This window comes from Amblyomma americanum, chromosome 4 (genome assembly GCF_052857255.1).
Source record: "Amblyomma americanum isolate KBUSLIRL-KWMA chromosome 4, ASM5285725v1, whole genome shotgun sequence".
Taxonomy (NCBI): domain Eukaryota; kingdom Metazoa; phylum Arthropoda; class Arachnida; order Ixodida; family Ixodidae; genus Amblyomma; species Amblyomma americanum.
Genome location: NC_135500.1, coordinates 110,701,707 through 110,717,201, shown reverse-complemented (window position 1 = coordinate 110,717,201; position 15,495 = coordinate 110,701,707). Strand labels below are relative to the sequence as shown.

Below are 15,495 nucleotides of genomic sequence, written 5' to 3'. Positions count from 1 at the left end.
CCAGCGGTTTACGACATTTATAACTGAATTTATTTTTCCATTCAGTTTCGGTTTCACCAGACGAAGCACGGTTGCGGCGACACAAGTGAGCAGGTCTACTGGTCCCAGAAGGAAGGCTTCTGGTTTGCCGCTGGTTGAACTGGTCCCTGTAAGGAGCCTCTACTGGTCCCTGCTGGGGGAGCTTCTGGTTCTGAAGTGGGGTCTACTGGCTCCTACAGAGAGCTTTTTGTTGTTCCATTGACAACTTTTTTCTGTTTATGTCGTAATGGTATCCCTCAATTAACAAAAATTTTCACCTAAACCTCTTCCGAGTTTTTCTGCTATAAATTGCAAAAATAGTGCTCAAATTTAATGAGAAAGCCATGTTTATTAAACTGTTCCCCACTAACCCCTGTGGGATGCCCTTAATGAGGGAGTATATAAGCATGAGCTCATAGTAACAGTTCGTTTAAACGTGAGTGTATGTTTCTCATATGTTATGTGTATTGCAGTGCTTTGTTGTCGCTTGCTACGATTAAAGCTGTGTGTTCTCACTATAGGTAGATCTGCGTGGTTCTGCACAGGTGACACATTTTAGCGTAGGTTGCTTCTATTTTCCTGAATTTTTCGTGTGTGCTTATTATCATGAAGAAACTCTTCAAAAAAAAATTTTGCAACTTGTCAGAAAGGTTAGAAATCGGTCATATTACATGGATGCTTTATCCAAATAAATGTTCCTGCTATCAGCATGCAGTTACTGGTTCCAGCGGCCGGCTACTGGTCCCAGTAGCTAATGGTCCCAGCAGCTACAGGGAATGGGCCAATAAACATTTGAACTGGGACCATAAAGAATCCCATTTGAACATTCACCTGGGCAAGGAGTGGAAACGGGAAATTATTAGGACTGTTTTTTGCTCTGCAGTGATGCTTACAACCATAGTAAACTAGTATCACCACGCGGAATTCATGCCGAAATTTTAGAGGCCCGTGTTTATGCGATTTCAGTGCATGTGAAAGAACTCCATATGGTAGAAATTTCCGGAGCCCTTCACTACGGCGTCCTGGGACGTTAAACCCTCATAAACCAAACGAAACCAACAACATCCATTGCAGGTCAAAGGCCTGTCCCACTGATCTCCACTTGACAGTTTCCTGCCCCTGCCTGCCCACTGCCACCTTGTACACATCCCTGTAAAAAAAAAGAAAACAATTGGAACCAACTGTTTTTTTTTACTTGGACGTTTACAAGGCGACAGTGCGAGAACCAATTGGGCTTCCAACTGGTTTCAGTTGGACTGAATGGGTTTCCAACTGGTTCCACTTGGGTGTTCCTACTGGATATAGTCCAAATGGACTGCCAAATGGACCAATTGAGTTTCCAATTGGTTCCAGTTGGAATGATGTTCCAATTGGAGAGTCGAAATGCATGGCCTCCCAATTGGACCAATTGAGTTTCCAACTGTTTCCAATTGGAATTGTTGCTGTAGTCTGATTGGTAATTCAGGTTCCCATTGGATACTCAGTGGAATCAGTCTTTGCCAACTGGTGAGACCAATTGGTCTTACCAACTGCACCCAATTGGTCCGGCGAACTGCACCCAATGTATTCTGTGAACACCTGCATATTTGAGCAACTATCTGCAGCTGGCTTAATCTGCTAAATTGTATACATCATTTATGCTAACTCTGCAGTTGAAAATAAATGAAATAACTATGCTTAGCTGGTAAGTGCCACTAGCCCCATTATGGGAGTCCTACATATGGAATATATAAGCAGAAGCAAAAGTGTATTTTGCACGTGGATATCTGTTGGGCTTATGTTAGGTGTGCGACTATACTAGCTGTTTATTGAGTGTAATGTACGATTCGATGCGTTTCATTTCCGAAAACTTCCTTTAAAAACTTGGTATTAGGTAAATCTCAGCATGCAGTCCTCACAGATGTTCTTTTGCACCTCAATATCTCTTGCATTGTGTATTTTGCACAACTTAATTGGGTGGTAGATTTTGCAAAACTTTTCTGGATGCATTAATTACCTGCATGGGACCTAACGGGGTTATTATTACAGTTGGCCCAATTGTGTACTAATTTATGATTGGAAATTGCAATTGGTACCAATCGGAAACTTCCCAATTGGAGTCAATTTTTTTTTTTGATGGGTACCGCATTCCCTCCAATTACCCAAAGCGACCATCTATTCTCGCTCACTGGATTACATGCCCACTGCCACTGGTATCTCCCAATTTGTTGGCATTCTTGTTCCTCTGCGGTTTCCAAGTGCCGTTGTGCAGTACTCTTTACCACTTTACTCCCCCATCATAATACTTCGGCGCTCTAGTGGCAACAGCTAGGGTCAATTCAGCCTGCAGCTATATATGGAACGACATGAACCAAGAGCTAAGTGGAAAAGAGGATAGTCAAACCAACTAGCCCGCAGCAACAAAAGACATAAGCAGCATCAGTTGAGAGGACTGAGCTAGGGGAATACAGGCTTCATTTCTTGTTGAGGTCACTATATATGTTTAAATTGAAAAAGGAAAACCTGCTCTGGTGAAGATTTGATACAGACTACAAAGGGCTGGTTCAGAACTTCGTGCTTAACCCACCCTCACCGATTTTTCTGCACACATTCACCCTCACCTGCAGCCTCCAGGAGGGTGAGGACACCAGTCTCCCAACATCGCATTTTTTGCTGGCAAAAAAAAAAATAGAACGAAAATAACGGTGTTTCGGGCCACTTTAACTCTGCGAGACAGCATATGTATTTTGCAAACTTGATGAAAATTTTTGAATGCACAAGCAGATGAGGAGCACAGAAACGCTTTTTGAACAAATTTCACAATTTCAGTACAAAGTTGAGAAAAAATGGGAGATAGTTGTCCCCTTGGCATTAAATGGGACTTACTTGTCCCACTGACCTTCATGGGTTTCCTCACAAGAGTTTCTTCTAACCACTTCATCAGCTTACTCGCACTATCGTGGAACACCAACAGTGTATATGCATTTGTTCAATTGTTATCGATCATCCGAACTTCACCCGAAACGCCAATGTTCGGCCATTTTCTTTACCATCCATGTTCATTTGGAAGGGCTTCTTGCTGCTAGCGGTTCCGAATACTTGGCTACTGATGATTTGGCACCCAAGAACAGTCTCTACATACAATATTTGAGAATTACCATTCCATATTCAGTCGTTATTAAATATCCAACTATTTTCAGTATGGTAAAAAAAGTGCTTTCCTCTTATTATTTACCTCAAATATTTGGAAGAAGTGCATGTTCTGATCTAGAGTTGTTCCTCTCAAAACAGAAAAAAGGAATCGCTGACAGGGCATTTAGACTTTTTTTTTTTTCCAGATCGAATGTAGCCAAAATCTTGCAACCGCCCTAAAAAAAGAACGAAGTTTCAAGGCCTCGCCTCGCTACATCTAGTGGACGCGGCTGAAACCATTTTTAAACAAATCATTGAAACTTAAGACAGGTGGGAGCACAGTGCAAGTGGGACTGCAATGTCCCACTGCCTCTTACGAGCCCTTTAGTATGGGGAACAAAGTGGGATGTATGTGTCCCATAAAGGGCCACAAAAAAAGTGTTCGAGCTTGGCTTTAAAATGCTTGCTCTATGTAGAATAAAAGCCACCGAGCGTCCACGCCACGTACGAGACCTCAAAAGCGAGCGGGAAATTTAGACAAACATTGTTAAAAACTCCCGCTTTTGCACCTCGCGGCGAAGCGTGGTGCCAGGCTTTCGCACGAAACCTGGCATATGACGTCACATTGTGCGAGTGACGTCAGCAGCTGGGGGTTATCATTGGCTCACAGCGCCGAATTTTTTCAGATGTCACCCAGCTACCACGGCCACGGCCACTTCGCGCGTGCCGGCAGCCGGCGGAGGAAGTGGAGGCGCCGACGTTTTTCCGTGCAAAAATTGACGACAGGACAGAGGAAAGGCAAGAAGACGTGGAAGTTCATATTTTGACTGCATATAACTTGTCAATAAAATGCACTAAAAAAAATCCTGCTGGAGGAAATTAGTGACGCAGAATACTTCAGCATCCCAGATATACTGCAACTTTGTTGAGAACCTCTTTCTGAGGCCCTTTAACACTCCAAACTAACAGCATGCTAGATGCTAGAAGTCACAATATCCACTCCTTGAAACTGCACATAACTCATTCCAAGTGGAGAACACTCGTTTCAGTACAAGAAGAGCCAGTGTGTCCGTGGAAATAGCAACTTTATTCCTTTAATTTCAATTATAAATACACACACGCACATAGTGTACACGCACACACACACACACGCCACAGCGCCTGCGGGTAACCAGCTTTGTACATTACGACTCCCCAGCGCCTAGGCGAGAACGGGGCATCAAAGATTGGCAGTTATCTTCCCTTTACGAGTATACCATACAAGCATTGCTGTACAAGATTACAAACAGGATTATATAACAAATATACGCGCCCTCAGTCAGCAGGGGCACAGGTTCCTCCCAGCCATGGAGCAGCAGTCTTTGCTTCAGTGTGTAACACTCGTTTCTTGCAGCCACAGAAGTTGCACCCCTGGTCCAAGGCTGTGAGCTTAGATTGAAAGACAAACAAATATGGACAATGCTCATGCCCTCAAGTGTAAACTTTGTGGATTTTTTCCTTTTTACTGGACACAACATAAGTGAAGATGTCCTAGCTTCAATTTGTTCCACAAAACTAAGGAAAAAAAAAGGAATGACGTGCAACAAAGTCTCCAATGTCCTTCAACAGAACAGCTACAGTAGCTGAAATGTGATGACATCTGTCCGCTTCAGGCGGACATGTGCGAACGGGTACAGGGTTTTGGGTGAAGCTGTCAATTTCCTGTGGAACAATGAATGCCCAATAAACACCGCAGCCACCACACATTGCAACACATTCGATGGAGAGCTGCTGCTGCAACGTCGACTGTGTCAAGCACGGACTAGCGACAGTGCTGCTCTATCAGGGTAGTGCAGCCATGGACAAAGCTTTCCATGCATGTGCGCCTCTTCCGACAGAAACCTGACGTGCCTCAAGCACCGGCCCGCCAACCGCTGGTAATGCAAAGCAACACAGTCAGTACGACATATGTGACAAGAGGTTTGGTGACATCAACCCAACAATACAGCAACACCAGACAAAAGTGCAAAACTGATGCACCCCAGCCAAGGGACAAAAACTTTCACACAAAGCTTTTAACTTCTCAGACGCGAAGCAAGCCTGATCAGCAGATGATGAGCTACAGACAAGGTGCTGTTCCATGCAAACTGCAGTCGATCAGCGTGTACTTGCACGAAATGAAAGCTGTCGTAAGGCTGCCTGTTAAGAATTTGCGAATGCTTGATGCTAAAGGTAAAACTCGAAGGTGAGCAGAGATACCACAGCACACCCACGACACGCAATGCGAGAAAAAGAGCGTGACCACTGCACCAGAGTCGAGTTGTTCATTTCTGCAAAAAATGCACAAAAATTCAGATAGGCAAAGGGCAGATCCATGCGGAGATCGAATGGTCAAAATTTTTGCACACCATGCTGCACATACAAACAACTCGCAAAGATTTCGGCAAATGTCGACAGAGGCTGCAGACTCTCTACTATTACCACAGCACCCGGATGACAAATACAACAGTAGCAATAAACGCTGATGATGGCACTGAGCGCTTCACCACAGGCGGCATACGCATCTGTACAACAGCTGGCCACTCGAGGCTGATAGCTCATGTCAGTTTGTGTACGGCGCAACTTTCCCACCAATCTTTCTTCCCTGTGCACGTTATCAAATTATGCGTGCTGGAAACTGCGAAGCGAAGGAAGCAACCTGATGGTGTGTGCTGCTACCACACACACCAGTCTACAAAAGCCAGGGGGGCTTCCATCGAGTATGAACATGTACCAGTAGCATGGGAAACAAAATCAGGGCCTGCTGCAGTAAGTTGGCTGTGACTGCAATGGAAGCACCAAAGCCAATATTCTTTTTCTATACACTGTACAAAACAATGGGCAAGGTTTAGTTTCCCTCCGGCATCTTTTTTCTTTTCCACAAAAACAAGAGAAAGCTATGTGCGTACGCCATAAGAAGAAGCAATGCACAAAAACCACCCTTCTTGTGGCACAGTATACATACAATACACATTTGCCAGCAGCAATGCACTGCGGCAAGAGCTAGAACTTCACACGAGCACACTTGAATAAGTTCCCGACAAATTTCTATGCACACAGTGGTACCACAGTAACTGTCCAGAACACATCCATGACTATAACCTTGAACAGTGAAATCCCCTCCCCCCCCACCCCCCTTCCCAATCACACGTGGGAGCACAATGGCCCAAGCATGTGTGACATAACACAATGGCCCGTGGACAACATAGCGGCAAATGTGACACGCCATGCACCGGTGACCAATCAGTAAAATCGCTTTCCAGCTCCAATGCGCACAGGGTGGTACTGCCTTGTTCCCCACCAGAGCATCAATGGTGGAACAATCAGTGGCAGGCATTCGGCAGTCCACCGGCCTTGTACAATGGGCTTCTTGGCACACTCCTCTCGACAAACCGATGCAGAGAGGGAGAAAAAAAAACAGCAGCAGGATCTAAAGGGAGAAATTGAAGTCTGCAATAGATGACGCATATTCTTCAAGCACATGAACCAGATGACATTGACACCAGTTGTTTGAAACCTGTAGCATCAGTCCTCTCCTGTGCCTTCTTCCCTCTGCTATTGTAAGTCTTCACCTAAAGTGGTGTGTGGGCACAGATGCCCTCGAAGCACCATGTGAATGTATTTCTCCATGCTAGCCTCAGCCGAGGCATGTTCCAAAAGCAGGACTCGTGATGTGAAAGCCTGATGTTTGAGCCATTTCTGCAGTGTTCCGCTTGCCTACACTAGTGGCAACTGCGTTATATATTAAGGCATGCTGTTTCTACACACCCATCTTGCAATTTTGTGCACCCTGACTGTGACTGCAGTCCTGTCATCAGTGCAGGGCAAAGTTGTCATCAGCAGGCTAAGGCAATCAATGCCCACTAAGGAAAGGTGACCAGGACGAAAGTTGTTCAACCTGCCATGGTGAATGTCCAGTCTTCTGCATAACTTGTGTGACAGATATTTTGATTTCTTCTTGCCACAAGAAAGGCAGTCGACAGTCTTCAGCTCAAAGCAAAATGGCATGGCATCTTCTCTTTCCCACGACCATGTCGCACGGTTGGCAAGCAACCTCACAACAAGAGGGCATACTGTCAGTGACACACTATTGTGGCCATCACTCTGCCCATCGGCAAGTCTGGGCTGCAGTAACAACTGAGAATTCAAAATTCTCCGTCCCTTGTCGGCATATCTAGCAAGGGAATGTGCCAGCACCAACTCCCTCAAGGAACAGCCCCAGGTCTGTGATTGAGAAACCACCTGCGGATGTATCCCGACATAGACCACAGCGCACCAGCCGTCTTGAAAGCCAACAGGGAAGGTGTCCAATGCTATGTGGACCGGGTGCACGTCCAACAAATTTTACCGGCTACCTTGCCACAGACCCCACAGTTCACCTACGGTAGCGGGACCAGCAGTAAAAATTGCCGGCTTCGTTGTTTTCGGACAGCTCGAGACTTCCACTTCAGCAACAGCTGATGACGTTCACATAGGGACGTGCTGGTACTTGCAACAAGCTCTTCGTTGCGCACATGCCAGAGGCCTCGGAACACATGATGCACGCACACACTGCCAGCAGGGTCGCTCGACAGTGCCCCCTCAAGCTCACTCGATTTGCACCTTAGTGACGCTGGCAGCATCGAGGCACTCGCAGTGCTGTGGCTGCAGTGGGGAGGATGGCAGAGCGTTGGGACAGCACGGTCGGTGGGTGATGCGGCACTGGCGGCAGTAGTCCGGCTCCTCCGATGGGTCCACATGCACTTCCACGGGTGCCGCCAGGGTCCCTTCCCTGTAGGGTGGGTGGAGCAGAGGGTGTGCGAGGAGGAGGAAGGGGCCGCCAGCAAGTGCAGAGGAAGTGGACGAGTGGACGAGGATGGGGGAGAGCCAAAGGCACCAAGGAGGAAAAGAGGGTGATTGGAGTCGAGGCCATCGTGGGACATCACAATGTGCAGGCAGGGACCACAGAGGTGAAGAGTGTCAGAAGTAAGGGATGGAAAAAGTGCAGAGCAAGGTATGCGAGGGGTGGGAACAGAAGGGAAGGAAAACTATTATTCATGGTGAAAAACATGCCACCACAATACAGAGGGTGCCGCAGCTCGTAGCACTATGTGGCAATAATAGTACCTTTGCAGGTATTCGAAGAGTAGACATATTGCCACCCAGATGGTAACACCTCAATGAATATTCAGAGCATTTCATTTACACTGTGCATGCAGTTCATAGTCCAACACAGTGGTGTTCTCAAAGCAACGAGAGCTGGATGTCCCCCCTCACAACACAGGCTGTCCCCTCTCCTTCACAGACATTCAAGAAAGTTCATTTTATCGTCACCACCTTGCGATAAGTTCACAGGCATATAAAGCAGTTATCTCCTGCTGCCACTCAACAATACAGCAAGGCATCACACCTAAACCTATTACTACTAGATAGCAGTCAACACTTTCGGAAGTATTTTATGCAGCCTCCTGTCACCACACGTCAACTCCAAAGTTAAAGGTATCCAAAAAAAATATCACTGCCACCAGATGGCTATACCTTTACCGGTATTCAAAGCAACTAACCTAGTAAACTGTTGTGAAGTGATGTGTCAAGGTGATATGCACTCTAAACAGTTCTAATCCTGCCTCCAGATGGTGGCACCTCTATGGCAGATTTGAAGGTAATGTGTTACAACTAATTGGTTACTTGCGATAAGTTGCATTTCATTTTAATTTTGAAATACATTGTTTACTATTGTAAGGTGTAACGTTCTTGGCACTGCAATTACTTTTTTTCAATAATTAATTACTAGCAGTCTGTTCCACTGTTTTTCCAAAACAAGTAACCAATCGTATAAATCTGCACTCCATGGCAATCACTGGTGCAGCACTGAACTTCCTCACATGAGAGCAACTACAATCAAGCTGCAGAGAAGCAGTGTACACGAGGATGTCCACACACGCAAGCCAGTGTGGCCCGGCCCGCATCTGACTACTATCTCGTGCAACAAAGTGCAGTGCTTTGTGCAAGACGGTATGCCAGGTCTTCGTATGTTACTTATTTTTTTACTTAGAGTGATGAAATTTGGCAGCCTAGCTTCAAATAGGATCAAATAGACTACTACAAAGTGTCACAATGATATCATCTGTAGTTTTTATTTTATCATTGTTTATATGTTGGTCACATGTTGCTTGCTCGTGGAAAGCCTAGCGTGTCAGCAAAATCTGTTATGGATCTGTAAATGTTTTTAACAGTTACTAAGAAGTATTGTCTAAATCAAGATTCTCTTAATTTATTTTTAAATTTCGCTGCTCTTTTTCTAAACGACATAGTATGCACCTTCTCTTTATGTTTAGAATGGATCATGCTCCAATTACTGTGTAATAAAAATGGTGAGCCTAAATGGTAAATCTGAGACTGTCTTGACGTAAGGCACATTTCAGCAATTCCAGCCAAACAAACTGGATTAAAATCCCTGCTCCCATTGCCGTGCTATGCTTTCCACGAGCACGGTGATAAGCTCAAAACAATCTTTCGAGAAAACAAGCCTGAAAGTAGGGGTGTGCGAATATTACAATTTTTGAATATGAATCGAATATGTGTTCAGTACAAAAAAAATTCAGAAAATGATAAACAAGCAAATGTTGTTGCCCTTATTCTTTTCAAAATAGTGCATGGTCTTTGCAACTAAAATAAACAAAACTAGACAGCCTCAGTACCATATAAAAAAAACATGATGTGCACAGAACTGTATAATACTTGATTAGACAGCATCAGAGTACCAAACTCTAAGAGGTCATGCAAAACAAAATCCATAAAATGAAAAGACTGGCAACAAAAAATAACATGGTGACTAGTAAAACCTTATTCATTTGGAGTTCCAAGGGACCGGAAGAAATGACCGGTCCAGCCGAAGGCCTCTGTTTATAAAATTCCCCGCACCACTCCGAAAAAAAAAAGAAAAAACCTGCCAAAAATACGAAGTGCAGTAGGGCCTTATGAGGCAGCTCTATCGCGCTAACACCTGTAAGCCTGCGACGAGCCGCACGTTTTGGAGTGCTGGAAGAACACAAATGCAAGCAAGGGGCTGGGGAACACACACTGACGCCAGAACAGCGAGACTTTCTAAAAAGTAAAAAGAAAGCACCTGAGATGCGCCAGTAGGAGTCCGAAAGCCGCGCGGAGCTAGGATTGGACTGCTGGCGAATGCGCGGGCTGACAGTTGCAGTTGCCGCAGGGGGCAGCGGCGAAGCTTGGAAACCGAAACTACGCGGCCAGGCTATTTTTTTGACCTAGCGACAAGGGCCTTCCGATCGTTGTCACGCCTGCCGTTATGCCCACTAAAGAGGCGCGCGTTACAATGCACCACGCAATAGGCGGAACGTTTACAGGATCACTTGCCCTATCGTGACAACTCAACACGCCCCTCCAGGAGGCTCCCGCGAAGTTCCGCAAGTAGGCTTTCCCGCATAGCGTAGTTTACGAAACGGGACGGCGGAGGTCACGCTCGGAGAGTTATGAAGGCGACGTAACGTAACGTAAATACGTAACGTATTACGGAAGGATTAAAAAAAAAGGCGCGATTTCGCGTTGCGATTGTTCGAATCACGTCGTCGGCCATCTTGTTCGCAGCACGTGTGATATGTGGGAAAGCCCACTGGCGGAATTTCGCATGAGGTCAAGCCTAACGGCGTCGGAATGCGATCGGTCCGCGTGATAAACGACGGAGAAGGAAGGGAATAGGACCTCTGTATTCTTTTCCTAGAATTTTTTACTCGATCAGCTAATTTGCCCACATACTGGGCTTTTGCCAGGGTCGAATTTATGAAAGTCTGCGTGCAGTATACAATCACTGGCGAGTATTCGGGAATTTTAATATGTTTGGAAATTCTCGAATATGAATTTCTCGAATACGAATCGAATATCAAACATATTCGATTCGTATCCGAAATTTCGAATATTCGCACACCCCTACTTTTATGTAATTGTTCAGTTACTTTTCATGGGCTGTAACTGACCACTGAAATTAGTTACATGATGAAGTAATTGTAAGTTTAATCTGTTACTTATTTTTTGTAATGCGTTTAAGACTGCTTTATGTGTAGTTGAAGAAGCTCCTACACCACCAATGGATGCCAATGCCATCGCTACAATTCAAAACCATTCACCCTTCACTGCCAGACAGCACTAAATACATCAGCTGCTGGCAGCAAGGCGACGTAATTCTATAGTAGAAGTCAACACATTAACTTTGCCCAAAAGACGCTTTGCCACAACTTAAGGGAAGGCAAGCAGAAGTGACACACCTGTATCCAACGATGGACCCCGCCAGGGCACGGGTGCTGGCTGCATCATCTGCCATGCCAGACATGTTGGCAGAGCGCTCACTCAGGCTGACCGTGGCAGAGGCGGTCTCACTGTGGCTGCTCAGGCTGAAGCGCTTGTTGGACGACACCTCTGCCTGAACCTCCAGCCTAGACAGGACAAGCAGGATTCAAAGCTAACATGTCACATCCTGTTGCCAGCCTCTCAACTAGCAACAACTATCAGGGTGCTCTGAGAATGGGGAGGCTCACCGGTGCGAGTGTGCGCTGGCCGAGGCGATGCTTCCGGTCAGCGAATGACCTGCGATCGCAGTGTTGGAGGCACCGGCGGCGGCATCTAGGTGCGAGCCGAGGCTGGGGCTGCCCCCGGACATGCCCAGGGAGGCTGCCTCGCCGATGCTGGCTGGGGCCCCGCCACCCGCCGTGTCCACGCTGGCGCCGTCGGCCGCGCCCGCGGAGCCACCCCCACCAACGCCGCCTACCCCGTCGCCCTCCTCATCGAATTCGATGCGGACGCCCGACGCCGAGGTGGTGACGCCACAGCCGCCCGAGCGACACAGCGACACTGGCACCACGCCATAGATGTAGGCCAGAAGAATGGGAACACCAATGCCTGCATGGACACGTGAGAGCATTGAGTGGGGCTGTAGGCTGTGAGCCTAAGGTGCAGAAAGCTCAGAAAATTTATGCCTCCTCTTTATGAGCTCTCCTACACAACTTCCCAAATCGCGTGACATCCACTGAACACAATTTTTGGATGCAAACATCCGACCTACCTTGGCTTTCTAGAGGAATAACCCCATAGTGAGTGGTAGTATACAGCTCTTCATTCAGGAAAAGGCTGGTGGTAGTATGTAGCGTGTACCAAAGTGACACATGGGCTATGACGGTTGTGTAGTGGAGAGCTCCGGATTAGTTTAGACCACCTGGGATTCCGTAGCGTGCACTGACATCGCACAGCGCTAAGCCGTTTTTGCATTTCACTTCCATCGATATGGGGCTGCCGCTATTGGTATTCGATCCTGTGGTCTTGGAATTAGCAGCTGAATGCCACAGCCACTAGGCAATCATGATGGGTACAGGAAAAAGTACATAGGCAGAAAGAAAAGAATCAATGAATCAGTGAATGATGAATCAATGAATCTTTTAATCAAAAGGAATTATTGAGAGGCTTGTAGCCCACATAACTAACATCCATACCAGTTTTTAGTTTTTGAAAATCCCGTTCTCGTCGGCGCTGCAGCACACAGAATTTTGAGGCCGCATATGAGCGAATGCAAAACTGTAGCCAGAGAGAGTGCCAGCCGCGCCTATGAGTGCGCATCACAGAGCGGCATGGATGTCAAGTTCTTTTTATGCAGTGTCCGGCTGGGAGCACAGCAGAGAGCATATAAACCGACTCCCTGTTTTGTATCCCCTAGTGGAGATCAGCTTTGCATCGTAACAGCTCAACCTATCTCTCCAAAAGTTATAGCACTGTAGCGCAGGGCTAAAGGTAGCACTTCTCTCTTTTGCAAGATTTTTGTTGTTTGTATAAATATAGTAAAATCTCGTTAATTCGAACTCGAAGGGGACTGGAAAATTGTTAGAATTAAGTGAAGCTCAAATTACCGAACGGGCGCTAGAATGAGTGGTTATAGCGCCCCGCCGCGCGGGCAGAACCTGAAGCAGTCACATCTAGACTCAATATCGCGAGCTAGGTGCTACTACACATTTGTGACGGGCATATTCTGAGAATTAAATTCATCCAGTCCGAGTGGCGAATGAAATAAACTGATTGGCCAGTTATGTGCCAGAAACAAGTACTGGAATGCGTTTGCGCGAGCAGCGAGCTTTAGTGCTGGAATATATGACGCTATTTATGCTCCAAAACATGTTTATTTACGGGGAAGGGTTGTCAAAATTAAAAGTAATCGGCGAAGTGCATTTGCTTGCGTTTCTTCTGCCGAGACTCCATCAGCATCATCTGCAGCTTGCCCAAAGCTGCTGCGCAACGTCAGAGTTCTCATTGAAGTGGCGTGCTGCAACACTGAGCGCCGACACTACTTGGCGGTGGCATAGTCTCGTCGCCGCCGTTGGACGGCTGTCGGCTGTTCTCACCACACGTGAGCCCTGCAACGTCTGCTCGGAGCATGCAGCCTCAATTATATCGGCATGACTCAAGAGCTCCAACGTCTCCACGCTGCTGTCCACGTTGCTTGTGCTCGCGGCACCGACAAAAGCAGACATCGCCCGATTGCGATACTAGTTGTTTACACCATGTGATCGTGAGCCAGCAACGATGGCACAACGAAAGCCTGGAACGGCTCGCGCAGAAGCATCAGCGGCGCGGGCGAGTGCTCCGGCAGCGAAAACTTGCTATGGCATGCACCGGAACGCGGGCTCTGTGAGCCTCGTGCACTCTGCTTTTTTTTATTGTTGTTTTACATCTCTGGTGAATTTGGAGCGTGTTTTACTTGCTATGGGTCAACTTCTATCTACATGGAGTGGTGTCAGCCAGTGGCTCCTAGTTCGAATTAACCGTAGCGGATGCCGACTTGTTGGAATTATCGGGAGTTTTCACCCATTGATATACACAGGGCTGTGCCGGGACCTGAGAGTCAGTTTGAATTAACTGAGTTCGAATTTACGAGCTTTTACTGTAATCCCACAAGTAGCGGATTTCCGTAAAAATTCTCGATTCGCTCCCATCAATATTTGGTTCGTATTCAATTAAGTTTGTGGCTGCATTATTTGTATTTTATTCGGTAGCAAAGCTTTACTATTCGTATCTGATAGAACGAAACTGCAACTAAAACTGAGGACCAGCGAAAAGAAAAACACGTAAAAGTGCTTATATGTGTCGTTCCTTTCACTGGTCCTTCGTTTTAGATACTGTCACATCTGAGTGACACTGTATCATCCGTTTAACATTGAAAGCGGGGTTAAACTTTGTTGCCTGCTTTGACACTGATGCTACAACTTGCATATCTCTCTCTCTCTCTCTCTCCCCACACACACACACACACACACACACACACACACACACACACACACACACACACACACATGCACGCACATGCACGCACGTACACAATGTGGGTCTTAACGTCCTGACTCGATCCCATGACCTTTGAACTAGCAGCCAACGTCAAAGCCACAGAGCCACCAGGGCAGGTGCACCGAAACATGACAGCGGCATGTTCCCTTTTATGTGATGATGGCCAGGGGCAAACTCTCAGAGCAGCCCTTCAATCATTTTCAATCAGTCCCGGACTCCACCCACGTCACATATCTAACAAAGCCCCCACTAAGCCATCCCTCACTCACCGACAGCAATGCCAGCGATGATTGGCGACACGAGGAAAGAGGCCACCACACCACTCGTGACAACGAAGTTGCGCTTGAGGCGGCTGGTTGTGCGCAGGTCATACTTGGAGTGGAGCTGCGAGCATGGGGGAACAAGAGAGAGAAACAAGACGGGACAAGACACACAGAAGGACCTCGCTTTCACTCGGAATACACAGGGAAGAAAAAGCTTTCTCTTGCAAGTGCAGCAGCGCTCCCTACGAAGCAGTGAAGAGCGTAACGTGCAACAAGCAACGGCAAGCCACGCATGATGCAGTTTGATCAAGCTGCACTCGTTCCTTATTAAGGCTCTGGCTGTATTCTGAACCAACTGTTCTCGGGAGTACCAAATCCGTACAGCGCTGACACACAGCAGCAGGAGATTAACCGCAGTAAAGCAATTCATGAGATACTGAGCACACTAAGTAAAGACTAAAAAACGGTGCCGCAAAAAACCGCAGAAGCGCACATGTGCCGCAACTTCGCCCATTCCCTCTTTCCTTCCAGTGCCAGCTGCTCAGGCAGATGGAGTCATTGCAGGACGTTTTGGATAAGACACGAAGCCTCTTCCCCAAGAAGCACTTCATGGTTACAATGAATAATAAAAAACGCTCCAGACAACGATGTTATACTTTTTTTTTGCCTGCTTTATTTGGCTACTTTGTTTCCAGGCTGGCATATTCCCCCCCCCCCCAAAAAAAGATTACATGAGAACCTAACAGCAGGATTTTCCTGC

The 15,495-nt window shown here is 46.8% G+C and overlaps 1 protein-coding gene across 6 annotated transcripts in view; it reads right to left on the bottom strand.

Moving 5' to 3' along the window:
* LOC144128210 (E3 ubiquitin-protein ligase RNF19A-like) overlaps positions 1-15,495 on the bottom strand; it is an 88,742-nt gene that overhangs the window by 18,846 nt on the left and 54,401 nt on the right. For 3 of the 6 annotated variants that reach the window (XM_077661431.1, XM_077661432.1, XM_077661428.1), the window contains exons 6-9: positions 14,742-14,856; positions 11,685-12,045; positions 11,415-11,582; positions 4,198-7,918 (exon numbers count right to left, since the gene is read on the bottom strand). In XM_077661431.1, the coding sequence (XP_077517557.1) occupies positions 7,735-7,918; positions 11,415-11,582; positions 11,685-12,045; positions 14,742-14,856 (828 nt within the window). In that variant the 3' untranslated portion in view covers positions 4,198-7,734. Of the gene's footprint in view, positions 1-4,197; positions 7,919-11,414; positions 11,583-11,684; positions 12,046-14,741; positions 14,857-15,495 lie in introns of those variants that run through there. The other 3 variants (XM_077661429.1, XM_077661430.1, XM_077661433.1) reach the window with 1 other exon arrangement.